Here is a 25,971-nt window from a genome sequence, read left to right as displayed (position 1 = left end):
GAAAACTCTGTATGTAATGTCCCCATATAATCACCCTATTTGAAACAGTATAATATTTGATTTACCAATGAGAGGGATGTGTGAAAACAGTGTATTTTCAGTGAACATGCGCACTGAGAAAATGCCCTCATAACTGAGACACCACATGAGTATGCCAAACTCAAATATTTGAGTCTCTGTTATTGAAGAAAGAAATATTTATTTATAACCATATTAATCATGATAGTAATAATAATAATCATAATCATAATCATAATAATATAATGATTTCATTAATAAACAGTACTGGTTGTCTGAAGCACATTGGATGCATACAGAAAGAAAACTGAAATTTCGAGTACAGATCCAGGACAGCAGAAGTTTCGTCATTTCATTTTAAATAGAATACTTTATACTGGTTTCTTTTTTTTTTTCTTTAGTGGTTATTTTTTTTCTTCACGCTTATGTATTTGGAACAACTTCAAAATTTGAAAACAATAAAAGAAAAATGAAAACAACAAAAGAAAACCCCAAATGATAGATTTGTTGTAGCATAGAGCTCATGTTGCACATGAAGAGAACCTTTAATATAATACATTTTATATTGAGATGACAGGAAGTAGCTTTTTGTATATTTTCAGTAGAAAACAAAGGGGCTGGAAGCACACACGTACACACGCGCACGCATACACACTACATGGAAGGTAACTATCACTGAGACAACTAACTTGACTTCCATTCAAACTCTTGTGCTTCGGGGATCTGGCAATGACGATGAGGAAAATCAGGTTGGCAGGAGTTCGTTTTTTTTCTTCTTTTTTTTATGTCCTTTTCGTGTTGGGAAAAGCAATTGCCAAGATAAATTTGTCGTTTCCATTGGCTTGACTGTTTGAATGATGTTCAAGAGAACTGTGCAGACAGAGGTGAGCTGCATAGCTGGTCTTCCACCTGCCCTGACAGAGCAGACGACCAGTGTAGATCTGAAGGACGGTTCGGATGATGGAACAAGTGGCAGATACATGCGCTTGAGTTTCATCGTAGTTCTGACAATAGACTATAAGCAGACTACAGTTTGCATTGGTTCTCTGCTTTGGGTCGAGGAAGACGGCGAATGACTTTGGTGCTCAGGTCAATGGGCTGCTTGAGAGGAAAACAGAGAGTAGAGGGAAGACAACAAGCCAAAGAATACAGTGCAAAAGCTGACATATACCTCACAGCAGGGTGGAAAAACCAGGACATGTAAACAAGTAATGTCTCGTACGGACTAAAGCAAAGGAATAAACCCAGAGGCCTATCGGATCTCTGTTGAATTGACATCTTTTTGTTAGGTTGTTCAGTCACAGTCTCTTCCGCCACTCGGATTTTAGAGTCCCTGAAACAACACGTCTTCGCCGAACGTTCGCATCTGATGATCCTTCGGGTAACAAAGTTGTACAGTCGCTGAGATAGGAGTCACCAGCTTTGTAGAAAAGAAAGTTCTGAGAGGAAGAATGCAGCAAGGAAGGAGTTGTAACATCATTACCTATGGAAGGGAACGCATCAGTTCTGTCATGTAACACCTGAGTCCGAGGAAGCGCATGATTTTGCAAAGCTTGGGAATGCTCTGTAGAGGTGGGCTATCTGTTAAATGTACCACATCCCTTCTCACTGAGCCGAAACACACACACACTGTAAAAAGCGTGAAAACGTGCAGTTGTTATTTTAAAGATGTAGTTCTACCCGATCCGATTGGTTGTTTTCAGCTTAACGCAGCCAGGCGGATTCAGTCCAGTTGAATATGAAAATGCTGACCTGAATAAAACCAGATGTTACTAAATCAAACACATTTTTAGGTAACCCAACAACATTTTTTTTTCCTTTTTTCTTTTTTTTTGTACAGTGCAGGATAACATACTGCCGTTTTCAACATTGATTATAGAGTGACAGGAGGCTTTGAATGTGGCTCGACTGTTCACCGCTTGCATAAAGAAAAAAAGAAAGTGGTTGTCGATAAAAACCAAAGAGCATCATTCTGCTCCGTCTCATCCAATCGTTTCATGTCTTTCTACTATTGTCCGTTGCAGGGTCATGATAATGTTCATGGGCCAGCTGGAGTGCTCCTGTTAGAAAAGAGATTTGTCAGCTGGACCGTATCTCCGTCGGGCTTCAGAAACGAAGACTCGCTTTAGCATGTCCACACATTTACAAAGTACTGCTTAAAAAACAAAGACATGTACATAAAAAGTTGAATTACATTCAGTAGCTGAACCAAATATACAGACGAACAGAAACAACGCCACACAGATCTCTCAGTACTTGCATAAATCGCCGTCGAAAATAAACCTGGACCACCATCGATCAACAAAACAAAAGGAAACCAAACCAAACCAAACCAAACCAAAAAAGGTACAATCCTCTTGAAGGGTCACAAATAGATATATCCATATATAAATGTTTTTCATACTGGTAATACAATAATACAACATTAGTAAATGGCTACAATCGACGTTTGACCACGCTGAGCAGCATGTAATTAGTACAACGTTTAAATATATAAGGATGTGTCACTGAAATGGAGCTCATTAGAAGTATAAAGGTAATCGATTTTTAATAAAACTTTGCTTGCACACCCTATGACTAAACTGGCACGTCGTTTTCCACCTTGCAGCGGGCAGGAACCCATTTTCAAGATGGATTGTGAAACTCCCGTGACAATACCGAGAAGACAGCTCCAATTTTCTTAATTTGTAGCCTCATGACACCACATACAAAAGTGTTTACTACACAGCACGGCCACCTCCACAACACTACAATGAAATGCTTTTTGGTAGCCCTGGGCTCCGGGGCCGCTGCGACCCAACACGACACTACATCCCCCTCCCCCCTCCCCTCTTTCGCGCACACACACAAGCACACGCACACATCCCAGTAAAACCTGCCAGCGGGCCGATTCGTATTGTGCTACAAACAACAGCGGGATGACAGCGCTTCAGAACTGATGTTGACCGCTTTATTTACAGTGTCTTCTCTTGTCCCGTTCCATGCGACACCTGAATATCAACCTGTAAGTGGAAAATTTGGAGTCCCATGCAAGTTCGTCTGGCATCTAGAAGGATCACTGCCTCTGATGTTAGAGAGTAAAGGCCGTTTGTTTCCCTCCGGGCTCAACACATGACGAAACCTACTGATGGAAGACCCAGCTGTGCCATATTTTCAAAGGCTTTGGATGAAGAGGGGCCACATGGAATCGTGTCGGCCCTCCTTGACCCTCCTGGCGCAGGCCGGACAAGGAGGTTTTCGGTGGGAGGGGGGTGGGGGGTGTGAAGGATCAACATTTGTACACCCCCCACCCCCACCCCCTCCTACAGCGCTAACTCATCACTCTGTTGCTAGTTGTGTACTATTTTTTTTCTTAGCTTCTTTTTTTTGTAACATATTTATACATACATATATATCGCTATATAGATATATACACTCATCTTTTTCATCTTTTTGGAAACCATAAACTTAAAAAAGTTTAGAAAAATAAAAAGTTTTATGATGACCTCTCCTCTCCTCCTCCTCCACCCCGAAAGGCTGTCCCAGGTGAAAGCTAAACCCCTTCTTTTTCATCCACAGCTTGGCTGCGTCAGTCTCGCGTCCCAACAGAGATATATAATGCCTTCTCCTGACAGCCTCGGTGTAAGGATTTCCTCTTAACTTCTTTTTGTATGTTTTTTTTTTCATTGACACTCTTCTTCCTTGATCCTCTTTGTTCCTTTTTAGCTGATGCTCTTCTCCGTTGTCTTCTAGCTTTATATTTACTACAGGTGTAAAGAGAAAGAGAGAAAATGTGAGTTGATTTGCACTGGATGCTGTTGATCTACATGCAGGCTGCTTTGGCATGCACACACAGAAAAGTACAGTGGGCTCCACATGTTTGAGACCATTAGTAAAAAGGCTTCTATTTTTATAAATTAATACATTTAACTTCCTTTCAAAATGATAACCATAGCAAAGGAAAATTTAATTGAATAATTCCCACAAAATATTAAATATAAAAAAGAAAAAAAAGGAAAGAAAAAATTATATTATCAGCAAAATACTCATTAAATAATAATAATAATAATAATAATAATCTATTTACAACTTTTACACAATTGTTTATTAAATCATATAATCATAACAGTTAAAGTGAAAAAAAGCCACTGAGCATTTTCAGGTTTTTGCTTTTGGAAAAGTCGAAAATTAAATCCATATACTCAGTTTTGCAATTGACTTCCATAGCATTTTTGTTCCTAGTATTGAAGTCAGTGGCTAACTATTTCTAAGGCCCAATCCCAATTCTATTTTTGTACCCCTACCCCTTTCCCTTCCCTTGGCCCTTGAAACAGAATGTGAAGAGGAAGGCCTTCAAATTTTACCCCTAAGAAATGGGACAGCACTACAACACCTGCACACATCATCACGATCTCTTACTTCATATGAGATTGATGATCGCACTGCTGTAGTTATTTCAGTTGCGTTATTTTATGGTATTTATCTTTAGGAAATCACTGAACGCAACGATATCATGTTATAATGATATAATGTGGCAATAAGATCATAACTGTACTGTGCATTTACCCTGTGGCCATATTTATCTATGTAAACAAACGGAAACAACATTAACATTATAGCAGACACTGTAAAAAGCTCATTCCCAGCCGCTAGATTTTTCTGACAGGGTGTTCGTGTGTCATCGTGTGTCAGATGTGAAAGAACGTTGTGGGACTGCTATACAGGAGTTATTATTAGGGATTAGTTAATTTAGCGGGTTTTTTTTTTAGCGTTTTTAAAAAAAAAGCATGACGGTAAAACACAAACGCAGTTATGAATGTATTAAAACATATGTTTGTTTGTTGTAAAAATTCGTAAAAATTACAAAAATGACTAATTTGTGCATCTTCTGTGTACATGAACATGCTGCTGTTGTAGATGGTGTATTCTGGGACATTTTCATACCCCTTGGTTTCGAGTGTGGTCCTGAAAAATATCAGTTTCAAGGAATATATAGCCCTTCCCCTTAGCCCTATGCCTTCAAGCTAAAGAGAACTGGGACACCCCCACCCCTTCATGTGAACCTGCAAATGGGGGGTAGGGGTAAGGGCTAAGGTGTAGAATTGGGATTGGGCCTAATATTCTTCAAAATATCTTCACTTTAACTTCACTTCACTTTAACTAAAAAAAAAAAAGCCATAAAGCTTTGGAATTACTTGAGGGTGAGTAAATGATGAGTAAATTTTCATTATGGGGTGAACTGTCCCAGCAGGCACCAGACGCCACATAGATGTAAAATTGATGTTGGACTCCAATGTCAGACTAACTTTAAATTTTGGTTGTATATGAAAATCAGGTTGACGTCAGAGCCCAACGTCAATTTGAGGTCATGTTGAGGTCATGCTGAAATGTTGGATTTTGGTTAGTTAATGCCAAAACCTATATCAATCAAAGATCAACATCTGCTGATGTTAGTTTTAACATTGTATGGACGTCACATGACATTAAAGTGACATTGAATTTTAGTTAGGTTACACAACATAAAACCAACCAAAAATAAACGTCTACTAATGTTAGACTTTGAGGTTGTATGCATGTCATATACGTTAAAATGATGTTTGATTTTAGTTGCCACAGCCTAAAACTGACCAAATATCAACGCCAGCTGACATCAGTATTAGATGTCAGCTAATATTGGTATTAGACAACAAATTGACATTGGCCACCAGAGTTCGCAACCAATACAGAACTAAAGATGAATGTCATAAGAGCTTTTGAACTTCAAGCTTGCTTCTTGTTCCTCAAATAAAAACATCAAAAACAGTTCATTTGAACAGTGACACAAACAGCAAACTTACAAAACCCCTTTCTTATCAGTTTCACCCTGAAATATACAATTCAATCAAAAATGCCTTGTTTTACATTTCTTCTAAATCCTGCATCATCATCTCCAGCTATATGACATTTTTTTCAGTGTGATCTCAGCCTTTCTGGACTTGTGCGGTCTAAAAAGAAACTAATTACGCAATCAAAATGCAAATTGTGTAGGAGGAAAATATATCCTGATTACATTATGTTTCATGCACCGACTCAGTATCAGAAACAATCCTTGGGTGCAACGCTAAACACACACAATGGAATTATCTCCCAAATCCTGGATTACAGCAACTGAAGTCAAAATAGGGCTCAGTGGGGAGAACTCGCACTACATTTTCAGCATAATGAGCGAACAGGATGATCAGAGGCAATATTTATGAGGTGATATCCTGACATTTCTAACTTCAAGACAATAACATAAATATTACATATACAATAATATTTGCGGGGCGGCACGGTGGATCAGTGATTAGCACTGTCGCCTCACAGCAAGAAGGTTGCTGGTTTGAGTGCAGGCTGGGTCAGTTGGCATTTCTGTGTAGAGTTTGCATGTTCTTTCAATTCTGGCGTGGGTTTCCTCTGGGTGCTCCCACACAATCGAAAAACATGCACTATAAGTAAATTGGATGAACTAAATTGGCCATAGTGTATGAGTGTGTGTGAATGCGAGAGTGTATGGGTGTTTCCCCAGTACTGGCTTGCCGCTGGAAGGGCATACGTTGTGTAAAACATATGCCTGAATTGTTGACGGTTAATTCCGCTGTGGTGACCCCTGATAAAATACTGGATTAAGCTGAAGGAACATGAAAGAGAGAATAATATTTCTGGACAAAGTGAAACTGTGAAGGGGCAGAGACTGGGGTGGGCTGTAATGCTACAATTGCTTCAATTGTCCTGAGGTGCATCTTACAAACAAAGATGCAACTCACTGTTGAAATTTCATAGTACAATTGATTGTTAAAGAAACTAGAACGCTATGTACGATCACTATTATATACGCTGTTTAAACCGCATTCATTATAACAGTCATTGGTGTTGTCACAAAGGTGGTAGAGTGATAACCGTTGCAACTTAAAGAATATTATATCAGGTTATTGTTGTAAATAAGCATGTGATCAAAGGGCTGTTCGCTGTTTTGTTCTCTTTTATTATACAGGCTCCTTGATGTTCTTCCAGGGTTCAGCCAGTACTTTCCATACACTCTCAGAAATAATGGTACAGGAGCTCTTGCTGGGGCAGTATATTTTCAAAAGGTACATATTTATACCTGAAGGGTACATAATAGTACCTAAAAGGTACTTTTTAGGTACATTTGGGTACTAATATGCACCTTTTAGGTACCACTGTGGACTATTAGGGTACAAATATGTATCTTTTAAAAAGGTACTGCCCCAGTGACAGCTCCCGTACCTTTATTTCTGAGAGTGTATGCAAACCTTTCTAAATGTCACTTTAAATCTCCTAACAAACTAGTTTGACGAAGAATGAAATATGCACATCTGTGAAATGAATTTCACCGTAATTAGTACTTTTTTGATTTGGTGGCTAATTCGTATAAATTCGTATGATCTAATTTGTACAATTTAGCACGATTTGCTCATCAACCGTTGATGGTTGGGTTTAGGGGCGGGGTTAGGTGCCATGCCTTCTTTTTAAAATCATACTAAATCGACTAAACTTGTACCAATTCATATGCCTTAGCCACTAAACTTACATTTTCTCGTGAAATCAGGCTGGATAAAACACACAGTTTTGTAGTTTATTTCTATTGTAATGTACTGTCAATCAATTAATCAATCAATTAATAATCAGCATTTGTTAATCAAGGTTCAGTTTTAGGAAATTAACATTATCCATTATCCAGTACATTATCCATTTTTTATTCTGACATATATTTTTATCGTGTTGCTTATTTATTGAACGTCAAGATCTATTTACGTCAAGATCTATTTAGAAATCGTCAGACTTCAGAAACTATAAACTAAGAAACTAAAGTCGGGGTTCTACTGTCTTGCCGTCAGGTACGGTTCCAATGTTGTTTCATGTGAACCTACAGTTCACATGAACAGTGTGGCACAATTACAAATAATAGACCATTCTTGGCCCGGAATTCTAGATAAGTTTCGTGCTGAATCAAGCTACTGGTAGCGTGTATGACATCACCACTCTGTTTCCTGGCTGCCAGTTCTCCATAGCTGGCTAGCCGAAAGTGTGCTATTTATTAAATTATTAATTTTTAGTTTTTTAATGAAGTCATCAGAATCCCCAAAACAAGAAATATCTGATCCTCGTGCATATTTCTGTTTACATAACACTTGTGTTACCATGGCAATTTGAGAGACGCATTTGTATAACATTCCAGAGAGCTCAGTTTTGTCAGCACCACAGTGGAATTGAAATGTTCTGGATCTATACAGAATGTAATGATTAAATAGAGAAAACCATGTGGCCCGATAGTGGAAAAGCAGCTTCTGTTTCAAACTACTGTTCTAGAGCAGCAGTTCGAATCAACCACATATGTTTCTGACACTGTTTTGGTGAATGTTAAAATTTAGGAAACACAGAATAGCTGTTTGTAATGACGATACATGCAGCCAAAGTTGGCTACATGTGGTTTTAGGAAATGCACCACGAAATTTGAGTGTGTTGTATCGGTTCAAATATTCAGAAACATCTATACTTTTGACAACACTAAAGGCTGTAGTCTGAGGTGGATGTTGGAAGTCCATTGGACAGACGGAGAAAACAGAAAGAGAAAGAGGAGGAGAATCCGGGTGTCCTGGGGCCCTCGTCCTGACAGAAGCACTCTAATTCAGGGAGATGTGGAGGAGCCTCTGAAGACGGAGCGGACTGACTTTAATTTTAACATCACTTTGTAGTTCTTCTCCCATCCCTGGAGGAGCACACAGATGTGCTCCAGCATACTGATCATGGCCAATGATGGGCCTCTGTTCTTTCTGTTCTCGGGCTGTAATATTTCTGGAACAGACATGGGAGGCTCCTCCAGTTTTTTGCTTGACAAACATGAACAGAAATCGACTGAGGGAGATGTAAAACTCGTGGCGGGCTGCTGTGTCGACGAGAGTCAGAAGCTGGTAACGTGATACATGCTAAGACCCCTTTTCAACAACCAGGTCCAATTGATTTTGTGACTGTGTTAAGTGGTAAAACAGGCAGCATGTGAAAATGAAAAGGTATTTAAACAAATACAGACACTAAAATAAAAAGTAATTCAATTTAAAAAAAAAATAATAATAATAAATTATAAATATTTTTTAAAGTTACAATGATAATAATAAAAATAAATATAAATAATAATAGGCGACGCAGTGGCGCAGTAGGTAGTGCTGTCGCCTCACAGCAAGAAGGTCGCTGGTTCGAGCCTCGGCTGGGTCAGTTAGTGTTTCTGTGTGGAGTTTGCATGTTCTCCCTGCGTTTGCGTGGGTTTCCTCCAGCTGATCCGGTTTCCCCTCCACAGTCCAAAGACATGCGGTACAGGTGAATTGGGTAGGCTAAATTGTCTGTAGTGTGTGTATGAATGAGTGTGTATGGATGGTTCCCAGAGATGGGTTGCGGCTAGAAGGGCGTCCACTGCGTAAAACGTGCTGGATAAGTTGGCGGTTCATTCCGCTGTGGCGACCCAGGATTAATAAAGGTACTAATCCGAAAATGAAATTAAATTAAATAATAATAATAATAATAGTGATATTATGTAAAAAAAAAAAATCAAACAATAAAATACATACAACAACAACCGTAATAAATAAAATATATATACACAAGGGTTGTCACAATACTGCAATTCGGTACCAATAAGGAAATTTTAAAAACGTCCATTCCCTGCGAACATTTAAACGCTGTTGAGCATGTTCTTAAACTGATTTGCAAAAAAATTACTGTGATTGGCCATGAAGGTCATCAGTTCACCGCTCACCATTTTCAAGTCACGTCGATCAGCTGGTTCGACTATAAGCTGACATACGAGCGATCCGCTGTTGAATCATGGCTTTAAAGCGCTTTAGTAAATATATATTTGCTCTCTCTCTCTCATATATATGTATATGTATAATCATATGCTTGCTCAAACTACTTATTTAAAATAATCAGAATCAATTCTTGAGTTTTTTTTAGATAACTTAATTGTTTTATGTTAAATCTACTTAAATTTGCAGAACCAATTACGTTAACTTAATAAATTTGTGTTGACACAACATGAAGGAATTGTGTGAAACCCAGCATTTTTACAGTGCAATAATATAAGTAGGGCTATAATAAATACATACACAATAAATAATACATATAATAATACATAAAGTGATTACTGACTATTGTCTTTGACAAAACCGACAGCATGACTGTAATTTCTATACAAAAACATTACTAAAAGAACATCCATTCAGAAAATAATAATTTAAAAAAACACAGACAATTATAATTTTCATTTTATTTAGACACAAAAATTTCTTATGTATTACTTATGTATTTTATGTACACTGCTTTACCCACTGAATCTTAAAATCCCAAAAAACCTAACAGCTATGCGAGAGCAGAATGTACCAGCTGGATTTAAACAGATGACGGGATTCATATAAGCTGAAACTTTCACATTGTAAGCCTACATGAAATGGACAGAAAATACACACTTAATACTACAGGTTATACATACAAAAAGATGACCGCCATATGTGCTCACATATATTCATATATATATATTTATAGTATTATGTACAAAGAGTACAGTTTTTGCTTATTTCTTTTTTAAAAACATTTCTAAAAATCCCCTGACAGAAGAAAATTGCACAATGAAACAGACACAATTTTAAATGACAGAAAGTTAATGAGGTAACAGCAGATGTTATCATATTAAATCGCGTTATTGTCCAGTGTGACCCTGTTCGGGTCTATTATTGAAATAATTCAATGCTTTGAATTGAGCATATGAGAAAAACCAACTATATTATAATATGAGCTTCCATTTAAAATTGAAATAAATAATAATAAAATAAATAAATGTTTTTTACTTTAAATTCCATCCCATTTTACCCTCAAAAACACCTCTGAGTAAATTAGCATTTGTGCCATCAAATCGAGAGAGATGAAAATCTGCTGCTATGTGGACTGGCCCTTGGCCCACGGTGCCATCTTACAAATCACTGCATTAACAGAGCTAATTAAACAGGCAATCTTTTAATGGCCCACTGCGGCGTCCATGCAAGACGGAGACTTCCATCTTGTCAATCTGCAAGCTCACACATTGGTTTAGATGACTGCAAACTGTCTCCTCAGCAGTCATTTCATGCTCAGTACAGTGTTTTCTCTCTCGGCCCCGAAATGCTGGAATTAAATAAATGGGTGATTGAGTCTTAATACGGTCGCTTGATTAGTTTAATTGTCTGAAATAGAGATGGAAATGCCTATGATAGTCTTTTGCATGAATTAACTCATTTATAGTTCTGCATAGATTTTTTTAAAAAGAGGAAGCGTGGGTTGAAAGTGAAGCTTTGCTACTTTTTCGGACTAACAAAACGTGGCTGGAAGCACCGAATGCAACCCACATAATAATAAAAAAATTGTATAGTCATTTATAGTACTAGTAATTTGTCTTTGAACCATGCTATAGTAAAGTGTATTATACAGTATGCTTCACATCAGGCTGCTGTTAAGCCCGTCAAGCTTTATTCTGTGAATACGACTGACTAGATTATTCTACTTATTACATGGCTGCTTGACACAAAAGTAAATGATTAAACCTTGATCTGAGCTGTAATAACTTACAAACTTGTTGATAGAAACCTACTTATTCAGTCAAAAACATCAGCATGACAGACAGAAATAAATATGGATGTGAACGTATTTACTGATGGTCAAAATGATTTAAAATACCTAGATGAGCCTGTGTTTCAGGGGTTGTTATCATGGAATAACATAACTCGGAATGTCATGATTGACCAATCAGAATCAAGTATTCCTGAGAGCCATGTAATAAAGTTTTTAATGAATTAATCATTTAGTTTTAATAATGATAGTGAACTGATAATCTTGAATTTTTTTTTAAGTAACAAGTACAGTTAACTACAGTTTTTACCAGTGATGGGTAAAGTTAATCTTAAAAGGAAGGTACAATCTTAGTCACTTAATTTTTTTTACTAAATGTTTAAATGTGTTACTTAGTTACTTTAGGAAAGTAATGTGAAATAATTTTGGTTGTTTTTTGTGTTATATTTTAAATATATATTTATACAACAGTACTCTCTGATTCTTGAATCTGATTGGCTGATAGTCATGTGATATTTTGCAATAAAAGCACTCGCACAGCCTCTTCAGCCTTGTGTATTACGCAGCCCTCATAGAGCATACATACACACACACACACACACACACACACATATATATATATATATATATATATATATATATATATATATATATATATATATATATATATATATATATATATATATATATATATATATATTAGATTAAGATTATATTATTTTAAAATTAACTTTACCCAACACTTTTTATGTTTTTACTGCTGTAAATACTGTAACTGTACTGTATTGTAGTATAATAAACCCTATATATTTGTAGTGAATTTTAGTGTATTATTGGATAATTTGTATATATTACTCTAGTTGTTGAATTACCAAAGCAACTATAGAAATACCACACGCGATTAATTCAAATACTTTACTATAGTATAGGTCAAAAAACACTATAGTATTTGCTATAGTTTTCTAAAGTGTCCTTTGATGTGGGAGCATGTTTCATTTTGGAAAGGTAAAGCCACTTCAGAAAATGTGCAGTCAATTAAAATTGTGTCTCTCACAGAAATTAAACTGAGGTCAGAGGGCAGAGTAAACACCCGATGTATGGAGAGAGAGAAAAAAAAGACAATTTAAACAGTTCAGCAACACACGGCACAAGGTCTGGACATGATATGCTCTATCTCTTCTTTTCAGAAAAGGTATAAACAATTTGGATTTAAAGCCTATTATTATATTATATAAAAACACATAATATTTTTAAGGGTGTGTATAATAAGTTTACAAAAAGATGAGTACTTGGTATGTTTTCATATGTCACACCCGTCTTCTTTTTTTTTCATTTTCAAATTGATCAACACCAACAACACATTGTTCAAAGGCAAATAATAATAGAAAAGAAAGAAAAATAAAAGCACAATGATATTTACAGTGTATGTTAAATATTCACTTGTATTCCATTCCCACAGATGAGATTTGGTTTCTGAGACAACAAGGTGTTTTTAAGTCTACTTTTAAATGTTTCTCCCAAATTGAAACATATTTAGCGTTGATTTACAGTGCAAGTGTTAAATACTTCAAGATATACTCCATTCCCACATTTTGGATTCTGTTCCACGTCGGTTTGAATGTTTTTAAGAAAAAAAAAAAAGATATACATATTCATAATTGACCCTGTTTATGCATGGTATTAAGATTCATTTTTGTCTAAAACATGTAACGTTTCATCACATTTCACTTGTTTGAAATATTAGATCAAATGATCAGAAAAAAAGCTCATAAATACACATTGACTTTCCACTCTAAAAAATCTGGAAGGTGGTTAAAAGTGGACAAGACATTCACAGAGAAAGAAAGAGAGATTTAAAAACAGTGTAAATGGAAAAAGTATTTTTTTCTTGTCTACTTGTTATTCAATTGACCAAAATGCATCTTAATACTAGATGTAAACAGTGCCATTGATTTACAGTGGATGTTAAATCCTTCAACTGTTGCACTTGTAGTCCATTGCCATTGATCAGCTTTTTATCTCTTATAATTTGGTTTCAGATAAACAACAATTTAAACCTTTCGAAGCCTTTTAAAACTCAATTTTTAAACACTCCTCTCAAATGAAAACTTATTCAGTATTGATTTGGAGTGCATGATGAATCTTTTAACTAGCACATTTAATCAACCCCCCGCTGAGATTTTTGCTTTTTAAACTATTGTTTAGCAGGAGAAAAAACTAAATAATTTATGTCCTCTTTTTAACACTTGTCCCAAATAAAAACACATTCAGTAATACTTTAGGGGGCATGATGATTTGTATTTATAATTGAGAGTTTAGCATTTATGGATTGGTATGGTTCAAGTAGAAAAGTCCTTTTTTTAAACACCATTTTAAAACCTCCCCCCCCCCATATTAAAACATACTGGTTTACTCTACATGTCATATCAAATACTTTAAATAGCACTTGTATTACGTTCTGACAGAAGAGATTTTAGCTTTCTCATTTTGGTGAGAAATAATTAACAGATTTAATAATTTTTGTGATCTACAAGCGTTTTCTGTTCTTTTACAGTTTTGCAATTGCATTTTGTGCATTGTGTAAAAGTAAATTTTTTAAACATCTCAAGGGCAAAAGTTGGTGGAAGATCAAAGCTCATCTAATGCAATTCAAAAGCATAAATAAATGTGGAAAAATAAAAACAGGAATCACAAAATACGTAAAACGGCTAATTTACAGATATTTTTGACAGTGTAGGTGTTGTAAAAAATGCCTTTTTAGTCCAATTCTAAACATATTTGTCATAACTGAATTACAACCTGTCAAATATTTTGAGTAGACCTGGTGTTTTCCATTTAAGAGCTTTTCGTTTTTGCATTTTGATTTCTTTGAAACATCCAAACTCTTGTTTATCAAAAACCAATCAAAGCAAATAAATATTGGATGTTTTAATGGTAGAAGAATAAATAAAGTTCTTTAAAAAGGTTTGTTTCCTTAAAGCATCCAGTTTATTAGAAATCATGTATTTTTAAAGCCCTTTTTAAACACTTCTCCCACATGAAAATATATTCAATATTGATTTACAGTCCATGCAAAAAGTTTAATTAGCCCTTTAAATCCATTTGCGAAGATGAGATTTTAGATTTACAGCTGTTATACAACAGGCTGAATGTTTCAAGAAAACAAGGCCTTTTTGGCACAAACAATACTCCCAAATGACAACATATTCAATATTGATTTACTCTGCATGGTAAATAATTCGAGCACCACTGATAAAAACTTTCCAACAATAGAGCTCTCAGCATTTGCATTTTGGTGTCTGATAATCAACACTTTGGATGTTCTAGGAAACTATATTGACTTTGTAACCTTTTATCAGAAAGCAAATCGCAAAAGATAAAAGCTCATCATTGCAGATCAATATTGAATGTTTTCATTTGGCAGAAGAGTGGAAAAATGGAAATCCGAAACGATGGATTTTGGAGCTCTTTTTAAATACTTCTCCCAAATCAAAACACATTCAGTTTTATTGACAGTGCGTATTAAATCTTTTAATTTGCACCTGTAATCTGTATTAAAATATTTAATGTAAACTAGGCATTTTTGATTTTTTCTTTTAGACATTTCTCACACATTAAAAACATTTAAATACTGATTTAAATTTATTTGCATGGTAAATAGTTGGAGTCTGACTGATAATAATTTTCCAAAAATAGAGTTTTCAGTATTTGCATTTTGGTGTCTGATAATCAGCTCTTTGGATGTTTTAGGAAAACAAGGCCCTATTTAATCCATACTTTAACACTTTTCCTAAAGCAAAATATATTTAATATTGATTTTGTAACATTTGATCAGAAAAAAATAGTAAAAGATAAAAATTCATCACCGCAAATCAATGTTAAATGTTTTCATTTGGGAGAAGAATTAAAAAATGGACTTTGTTTCCTTGAAACCTTCAAACTGTTGTTTATTAGAAAAGAGGTATTTTAAGCCCTTTTTAAACAATTCTCTCTAATTAAAACACATTCAATCTTCTTTTAATTAGCACTTGTATTCTTTTTCTTGCATTTACAATATTAGTCAGCAGTTTGGATGTTTCAAGAAAACAAGGACTTTTTAAGTCTCGTTTTAAACGTTTCTCTCAAATGAAAAAAACCCCAAACTGTTTAAATACGGATTTACGGTGCTTGGTAAATTATTTGAGGGCCACTGGTATTACCTTTTCCAACAAAAGAGCTTGCGGCATTTGCATTTTGCTTTCTAATGATAAACACATTGATTGTTTTAGGAAAATTTTAGGAATAACATTTAATAGCGATTCTCCATTGTTTTTGTTTTGCACAATCTATTTATTATATTATTATTATAAATTATTATTATAAATTATTATTATTATTATTATTATTATTATTATTATTATTATTATTATTAGTAGTAGTAGTATTATTAGTATTATTATTATTTATTCCCAAATAAAAAACAAACATATTTTTGCTGCTTTTTAAAACTGCTTATTTAAAATTGGCTTAAACAACACAATTCTGGGAATTTTGTTTGGGGAAATTTTTTTTTTTTCAATCCACTTAGGTTTGTTACATTTACTTGATCAATCTGTGTTGGGAGAACTGTTTTTACAGTGTACACACGGTTTGCTGTTTGTTTAAACTACTTATTTAAAATCAGCTGAAACAACAATTCCTGAGTTTTTTTTGTTGAAACAACCTAATTGTTTTAATCCACTTAAATTTGTACAAATTAATAAGTTAACTTAATTCATTCGTGTTATCCCAACACAAATCTAGTGCGTGGAACCAAACATTTTTTTTTACAAAGTAGTATAATAATAATAATAATAATAATAATAATAACAATAATAATAATAATAATAATAATAATAATAATAATAATAATAATAATAATAATAATAATAATAATAATAATAATAATAAAAATAATAATAATAAAGGTAGTTTGTGAATGGTAAAAAAAAATAAACCTGATTTTCTGATTGTATTGCTCTGTTAAAATGAAATTAAACTTCTTAATTGTTTTATGTTCAATCCACTTAAATTTGTAAATATTAATAAGCTAACTTAATTCCTTCATGTTTTCCCAAGACAAATCGATTGTGTGGAACCCAGCATTTTTACAGTGAAACAATATAATAAAAGTAGCTCATGAATGCAAAAAAATTAAATCGATGATTGCTGATTTTATTGCTTTATTAAATTGATAATAAACAAATCACTAAATAATAATACTAATATTATTATTCCACTGTAAAAACCCAACAGTGAAAATCACTAAATGAAATAAGTTAGTTTAAGTTATAATTTAAAAAGTCTGACTTAATGAAAAAGAGTTACAGTGATTCATAAACTGATTATATTAAGCAGAACTCAAACCTAATGAGTTATAAATTAATTAATTATATTTTTGTGTGTGTTAACTCTAATGCTAAAAGCAATACCAAGCCATTTGAGTAGGTACACAGTTGTTTGGACTTAATTTTTTCTGTTAACTGAACTTGATTTGATAACTGAGTTTTTTATACTCTAAACATTTGATAATATCAACACAACTAATATATGCTAATATATGTGTATATAACTCATAATATATATATATATATATATATATATATATATATATATATATATATATATATATATATATATATATATAAAAACTTTACAGTCCTCAAATCATTTTGTTTCCAAATTTCCTCAACAGCTTCCTCAAACAGCTTGAGTTAACTTAACGTTTTGGGTTTTACAGTGTAATAACAATTATATTTAGTGACAAACAAAATAAAGTAAATATTTATGATTGTGTGGAAATGTATTACTACTTAATTACTACCAAAATCCATAGACATATTTAATACTAACTCTCAACCATATTCATTTCACACTAACTAAACCCCAGTTTTAGCAACCGTGCATCTTTTTTTTTTCTTTCTCAAGTAAACCCGCACACTGCTGCTGCACCAGGAGAGCAAGGACACATTCGTTTAGGTGAAATATTATGTTGCGCTGTAGATTTCTCCCTACAAAGGTGGAAAAAAGCAATGCATCTAATCTATGTTTTACAATAGGCTGCTGTGATTTCACACTCAAGGGAGAAGGCGGCGTCTGGAGAGGCAGCCGCAACAGCTATGGTAATAGACTGAGCAGAACGGCTGTGCCACGCGCCCGACCGGCCTAGTGTATCTCCAAATGAGATCAGTGGTTATTGACTCAATGCTGTTATCTTTAATCTGTGGAGTAAATTACTTTGGATGCTGCCTCTCTACCCTGGTTTCTTTCCCCTTCTTCTATAACTCCACCCTTACAATTCCATTTGAGAGGCGCGGGTTGCTATTTACTGGGCCGATGTGTGAGTGTGTTTGGGACAGGGAGACATGATCGACGCCTTGAGGAACCAGGATATGAGGGAGGCCCTATTTCACTGGTAGGATTACTGCCACCCTCGACTGTTTCTTTCTCATTCTTCCTCTCTAAAGGCCTGGCATGTCTTATCACCGGTCCTGTATAAAGTGCTGGGCCTCAGGGGAATGTCACCTTGGGGGAAAATCTCTCACCTTAGTGCTTCAGCAGAACGCTCGGGATCATTCGCCGCTAGGTCTTTATCAAAACAGATTGCTAGAGTGGCGTCTTTTAAATTCTTATTTTGTATTCTTTTTTTGAAATACAGGTGATTATTTTAGTTTTTATACTGTTTGTTGAAGCTGTATGTATCGGTGTGTATTCTCTGCCATATTTGTTTTAAAATGAAAGTCTTTTATAAAAATTAAATGTCAAATTATGGGTTAAATCCATCATTCAGTGTGGCAGATATATGTAAAATGTAAACATTTAACACTTAATATATACAGTTGAAGTCAGAATTATTAGCCCCCCTTAGATTTTTTTTTTTTTCTTTTTTTAAATATTTCCCAAATGATGTTTATCAGAGAAAGAAAATTCTCACAGCATGTCTGGTAATATTTTTTCTTCTGGAGAAAGTCTTAGTTATTTTATTTCAGCTAAAATAAAAGCAGTTTTTAATTTTTAAAAAACATTTTAAGATTAAAATTATTAGTTCCTTTAAACTATATATATTTTTTTCGATAGTCTACTGAACAAACCATTATTATACAATAACTTTCCTAAAAACCCTAACCTGCCTAGTTAACCTAATTAACCTAGTTAAGCCTTTAAATGACACTTTAAGCTGTATAGAAGTGTCTTGAAAAATATCTAGTAAAATATTATTTACTGTCATCATGGCAAAGAGAAAATAAATTAGTTATTAGAAATTAGTTATTAAAACTAGTATGTTTAGAAATGTGTTGAAAAAAAAAACTTCTTTCTGTTAAACAGAAATTGGGGGAAAAAAATGAACCGGATGGGCTAATAATTCAGGGGTGCTAATAATTCTTACTTCAATTGTATATGACAGATTAAGTGATCATATTAAATAAATTAGATTACAAATTATTTTTAATGTGATGAAATGTTTTGTTCAAAAACACCTGGCAAGTATTTTAGGTAAATAACATTTTTTTACACTGAAGGATATTTTAGAGGGTGTCTTTTTATTCCCAGGTTCTGCAGGTTGCCAAATTTTCCTTGCCAATCTTAAGCCAATTGTAATTGTTTGTTTTGGTAGAGTGTGTCTTCTGTTAATCAAGGGGATTAAGCTAATTAAAAGTCCAAACATTTTATCTAATATATAGTTTTTGTAAATAATGACATGCATTTGATCTTTTTGAAAAATGTGACACAGTTGAAGACAGAATATTAGCCCTTCAGTCAAAATTGAATTAAACAAAAAAATTCCCAAGGACTGTTTAATGCTTTTCAACACATATTTTTTAAACATAATAGTTTTAATAACTAACTAGTTACTTTTGTTTTTTGCCATGATGAAAGTAAATAATACATAACTTAAAGGCTTAACTTTATTAATTAGTTTAATCAGGCAAGTCATTGGACAACAGTGGCGTGTTCTCAACCCAATTATTTCTTAAGGGGACTATTCCTTTTCTATATATATATATATATATATATATATATATATATATATATATATATATATATATATATATATATATATATATATATATATATATATATATATATATATATATATATATATATATATATATATATATATATATATATATATATATAAATTAATTTATATATATATATATATATATATATATATATATATATATATATATATATATATATATATATATATATATATATATATATATATATATATATATATATATATATATATATATATATGTATATATAAAGTGCTCAGCATAATTTTGAAAATAAATATTTTTATCCATTTCTCAGTGAATACAGGTAATGTATTTTGGAACATTTAAACAAAAAAGATTTATTAAATAAATATATTTATTAAAATGATATTTTAGTCACCAAACATTTTTAAAAATTGAAGGATAATAGAATTAAATTCAAGCAAAATATAGATTTTTTTTTTAAAACTTTGGGTGTACTAGTTATCATATATTATATATAATGTAATATATAGCTTCCTATTAAAAATATGAATTTAAAAGACAGATATGTGAGGGGTATACATGCTGAGCACTATATATATATATATATATATATATATATTATATATATATATATATATATATATATATATATATATATATATATATATATATATATATATATATATATATATATATATATATATATATATATATATATAGTGCTAACAACCAAAAAAGAGACTCTCTCTATCTCTAGGAGAAAATAATGTTAAATGAAATTAAATAAAAAAACGTATAATTCTGTCTTTAGCTGTAATTTTTGTATTTATATATTTTTTGTTTTTAGAGATGTGAATATCTTAAGTCGTTTCCATATGAGTTTTCACTGATCTTGCTAGAACAAGAGTTGTTTGTCCCATTTCAAATTGTTTCCTTGCACACTAAATCTGCTCACTCCTATTAGAAATGCATACTTTTTTGACTAATGTCCCAAACATCTACTCAACAGCAAATCAATACCTGAACATGTTGTTTAGAACATCACAACTGATCTCTGATTAATTTAATGTTGTTGTTTTTTGTATCTGATCCCTGTTGCATCTCAGCACCTTTGTTAGATAAAATGATCTCAAAATCCACTGGACTCTGCATTAACATAAGTTTGATGGAGATTTGAGTGCTGAACGGTAATTGCTCTCCCTGTCATGTCTGTTGTTGCAGTGGGATTGTGGACGTCTCATCAGCTAGAGGGTGCAATAGACCGTGTAGTGGGGAAGTGTTCTCTCTTTCCACATTACCGCACTGTGTTTATTTACAGAATGCTTTCTGAGCAGCAGAAGCGGCCTTGATTAAGTGTACACTCTTTATGTGACATCTAACAGATTAAAACTGAAGGAAACCTTGCTGGGGGCTTTTCCTGCATGAATATGTGCTGTGATACAGGCAGACGTGTTTGTGTACTGGTTTTGTTTAAAAAAAAGGGTTGGAAGAAACATTAATATCAGATAATGCATGTTCGATACTAGTATATTTTATTAGTATTACTGAATGTAAATATATACAAAAAAATATTATTACTGTTAATTAAAATAATAATAATTCTAATAATGATAATAATACTTTGGGATTTTTTTATACTACCAAAGTAGAAAAAAGTTATATTAATAATATTAATATTAATAATAATAATTGTGTATGCTTTAAATGATATACAGTTGTCTGTAAATAATAAATAGTTTGGGAAAAATTTAAGCCGATTCGCTGATTTTATTGCTTTGTTAAAATGAAAATAAATAAAGCATTAAAAAATAATATTACTTAATAACACTTAATTATATTTACTAGCAAACAAACTAACAATTAATAAGTAAATAAATATTATTGTATGAATACAAATAAATCTCATCAAATGTGTCCTAATTGGCAATTAAAATGTTATTTTATTTTGTATACAAGAATTAAAGTATACTTATAATTATATTAAGTATAATTATAATAAAAATTAAATGATAATAATAATAATAATTGCATATCCCTTAAATGATATACAGTTGCCTGTAAATAATAAAAAGTTTGGGAAAAATTAACCCGATTTGCTGATTTTATTGCTTTGTTAAATAAAATAAATGAAACATTAAAAAGTAATGAAACTTAATAACACAATTATATTTTCTAGCAAACAAACTAACAATAAATAAATAAACAAATATTATGAATAAAATACTTAAATCTCATCAAATTTGTCCTAAGACCACCTGTGCCAATTAAAAATGTTACTTTATTTCTTAGATAATAAATAATGTATACTTATAATTATATAAACATAATAAGAAGTTAATGATAATAATAATAATAATTGTGTATCTCTTAAATTATATACAATTGTCTGTAAATAATAAATAGTTGGGAAAAATTAACCTGATTTGCTGATTGTATTACTTTGTTAAAATAAAAATAAATAAAGCATTTAAAATAATAATACCTAACTCTCAATTACAGTTGAAGTCAGAATTATTAGCCCCCCTGTTTATTTTTTTCCAACACATTTCTAAACCTAAAAGTTTTAATAACTCATTTGTAAAAACTGATTTATTTTCTCTTTGCCATGATGACAGTAAATAATATTTGACTAGATATTTTTCAAGACACTTCTATACAGCTTAAAGTGACATTTAAAGGCTTAACTAGTTTAATTAGGTTAACTAGGCAGGTTAGGGTAATTAGGCAGGTTATTGTATAATGATGGTTTGTTCTGTATCGAAAAAATTTATAACTTAAAGGGGCTAATAATTTTTATCTTAAATAAAAAAAAATGTAATTCTAGCTGTAATAAAACAAATAAGACTTTCTCCAGAAGAAAGAATATTGTCAGACATACTGTGAAAATTTCCTTGCTCTGTTAAACATAATTTGGGAAATCTTTATAAAAGAAAAAAAAAACTTTAAAGGGGGGGCTAATAATTCTGTTTTCAACTGTATATTTACTAGCAAACAAACTAAAAATAATCAAGTAAATGAATGTTATTGTATTAAAATCCCTTAAATTATATACAGTTGCCTGCAAATAGTAAATAGTTTGGGAAAAATTAACCCGATTTGTTGATTTTATTGCTTTGTTAAAATGAAAATAAATAAAGCATTAAAAAATAAGGAATCTTAATAACACTTAATTATATTTACTAGCAAACAAACATATATATGTATATACAAAAAAAGCAAATAAACATTATTATACGAAAACAAATAAATCTCATCAAATTTGTCCTAAGTCCACCTGTGGCAATTGAAAATGTTTCTTTATTTGTATATAAGAATTAAAGTATATTTATAATTATATAAAGTAGAATCATAATAAAAAGTAAATGATAACAATAATATTTGTGTTTACCTTAAATCAGTGTTTCTCAACCACGTTCCTGGAGGACCACCAACACTGCATGTTTTGGATGTCTCCTCTATTACACCCTTTACAGGCCTTTTAGTCTCTGCTAATGAGCTGATGATCTGAATCAGGTGTGTTTGGTTAAGAAGACACGGAAAAATGTGCAGAGCTGGTGGTCCTCCAGAAACGTGGTTGAGAATCACTCCCTTAAATGATACACAGTTGTCTGTAAATAATAAATAGTTTGGGAAAAATGAACCAGATTTGTTGATTTTATTGCTTTGTTAAAATGAAAATAAATAAAGCATTATAAAATAATGAAACTTAATAACACTTATTCATATTTACTAGCAAACAAACTAACAATAAATAAGTAGATAAATATTATTGTATAAAAAAAAAAAACATTAAATCTCATCAAATTTGTTGTAAGTCCACCTGTGGCAATGGAATACCTTTTACCAAATTTACACACATGTATATATAAAACATTAGTCTCCCCAAATGACATACAGTTGCAATCATACAGACAATAAATGTTCTGTTATATAACAGTACATCAAAGTGAAAGAGGGCGTGAGTGACAGAGAATTACTACAAATGCTTAATGAAGGGTCCATTTAACTAACTATTAGTTTGAACACTACTACAATATAGGTAAACGATACGTTTTGGTAAACAATCATAGGCTCCTTAAGAGAAAGCTGGAGCTTTGTAAATGAATGTTCATGTCCATATTTCTCTTTGATATTTACTGGAGAGAAAAAAAAATAGTAAGGCTATATTAGTAGTTTACAAATAGCATATGCGAACCGTAGAGTTTTTTCTTTTCATATTTTAATGAATAGCAGTCATCGCCTCTTCTTATAAGTGTTCAGTGGGGCCTTAAATGCAAGGACTGGAAATATATGTGTGCGAGTCTAGCGCTGCTGTTGTTTTGCTCAAGTTGCTCATTGCTGTGCCATTTAGTAAGGCAAATAAACTCACTTCCTGGCCCACTCCCTGTCCACATAAATCAGCTGAGCTCATGCCCATAAATCTACGCCGTGACTAAATGAGAAAACTCATTGGACAGCAGCCCTCCAGCCCCCACCCCCGCCTCTCTGTCACTCAGCCCCTCCCCTCCCAGAACACACATTTCAATACAAACAAAACACGTTTTCAAATCAATAGCCAAGCAACAGAAATGCCGGATAACCGTAGGATGATAAGAAGAGCTTTAGCCTGAATGTGACCGGTTCGCTTATGAGCTGGAGGCGTTTGGGTGGCTTGTTTTGTTTGTGTTTGTTTGCTTTTGTTTGTTTATTTGTGTGGTCGGGGGATTGATTCTCTCTTTAGTAGGGTGTGAAGCGACTGTAACCTCCTCTGTAAAGGCTAGCCTGCAACATCAAAGATGAAAAAAAAGAAAAATGACCCAATCAGTGTTAAATAGATTCTTTGAGGTGAACAGTTTTTTGGAATTTTCCTCCTTTTCATGTCATTTTGAAGTTGGTTTAGGATTGGAATGAAGCTACTGTTTGAATCGAGGGCAGGTGGGTGTCAGAGTTCAGAGTTCAGCCAGGTAGTGATGCCATGCCATTTTTACATTATCGTAATTTTGACATGACAACAAATGGGGAGAAAGGTTAGGATGATTCCATGATCAGCGGGGATCTAGTATCATTTAATAGCGAACCCAAGGCAGGATTTCTGCCAGAATGTGACTGTGATTTCTACTGAGCAAGATCCACTGGTATGTGAATTTAACCCCAAGAATACTAACCTGATAAAAATTGTACCAAGGTAGACTCTCTTACTAAATGTTTACAAAAGAGGATTGTTCTTCATTTCTACTGAGGTCTGAGATAACCCCCCCTGGAACAATAATAATTTCTACTGAGCGAGATCTGCCAAAATTTGAGTTTGAAACAGGGGATCCGTCTCCCTGGATCGTGAAAGAGATTTCTGCCAAGGAATGTGATTGGTTTGAACTGAAGGGGACTGAACCTACAATGAAGGTTGTGTCCCTCTAAATGTGAATGAGGATTTTACCATAGGTAGCCCCCGTTTTTTGGTCACTACCATAGTAAACCTTCTTCCAGAACAACAGTAGTTTCAACTAAGGTGTATCCCTCAGAAAATGATCTTGATTTAAGCTAAAATGTACCGGATCTACTGAAGGGCACCCCAAATTATTTTCATCATGGGGAAGATTGCCATACTGTGACTGTGATTTCTTGATTTCTACCAAGGTAGACTCACTATAGAACATGACTTCTGCAAAGGGGATCCTCAAACCCGATTGGAATCGGACGTTACCCCCCAATCAGGACTCAAATATATATATTTTCATTATTTTTGAACACATCTACAGTTATGCGGTGGCACAAAATTACACCTTTTTCTCGACTTCACACAGAAACAGCAACGCGTGCAGCTTGACTTCACATGTTGCAGACATGCTATTGGTTAAATGCCGGCAAAGTAAAACACGGAAGTAGCTTGAAGTGGAAAGAGCGAGTATGTCTGTGGTCTGGAGGTATTATAAAGTTGATGACGATAACATTGTCATAGCAAACTGTGAGATATGTAAACTTTGGCACTAAAGTCCAAAAGTGAAGAATTGATGTTATTTATTACTTGATTGTTCAAGCTACCTCACAGAAGTGCTCTGTTTGTTAACAGAGTTGTTGAATGTTAAAATAGTGAATTAAATAAAAATAAGGAACATCCTGGATCTGTTTCTTCACTTTTCTTTATTCTTTTTTATTTATTATAGAAGTATCGGATCGGGTTTGGTATCGGTAGATACTCAAAATCAAATGTCAAAAAACCCCTGATTGGGACATCCCTAATTTCTACTGATGGGGCTCATCCCCCTAAGAACGACACAAAGATTTCAGCTGAGCGAAATCCCCCCAAAGTACGACTATGATTTCTGCCAAAAGCAGAATAAAACACTACAGATTTCTATCC

General features: G+C 33.1%; 1 protein-coding gene across 6 annotated transcripts in view; it reads right to left on the bottom strand.

The window, feature by feature from the left end:
- Positions 1-270: 270 nt before the first annotated feature.
- rbfox3a (RNA binding fox-1 homolog 3a) overlaps positions 271-25,971 on the bottom strand; it is a 756,006-nt gene continuing 730,305 nt past the window's right edge. For all 6 annotated transcript variants that reach the window (XM_056469067.1, XM_056469069.1, XM_056469066.1 and 3 more), the window contains one exon: positions 271-3,761. In XM_056469067.1, the coding sequence (XP_056325042.1) occupies positions 3,759-3,761 (3 nt within the window). In that variant the 3' untranslated portion in view covers positions 271-3,758. The remainder of the gene's footprint in view (positions 3,762-25,971) is intronic.

Source organism: Danio aesculapii, chromosome 12 (assembly GCF_903798145.1).
Source record: "Danio aesculapii chromosome 12, fDanAes4.1, whole genome shotgun sequence".
In the NCBI taxonomy this organism is placed as follows: domain Eukaryota; kingdom Metazoa; phylum Chordata; class Actinopteri; order Cypriniformes; family Danionidae; genus Danio; species Danio aesculapii.
Note: the sequence above shows the minus strand (reverse complement) of the source record. Positions and strands in the feature narration are given on the sequence as shown.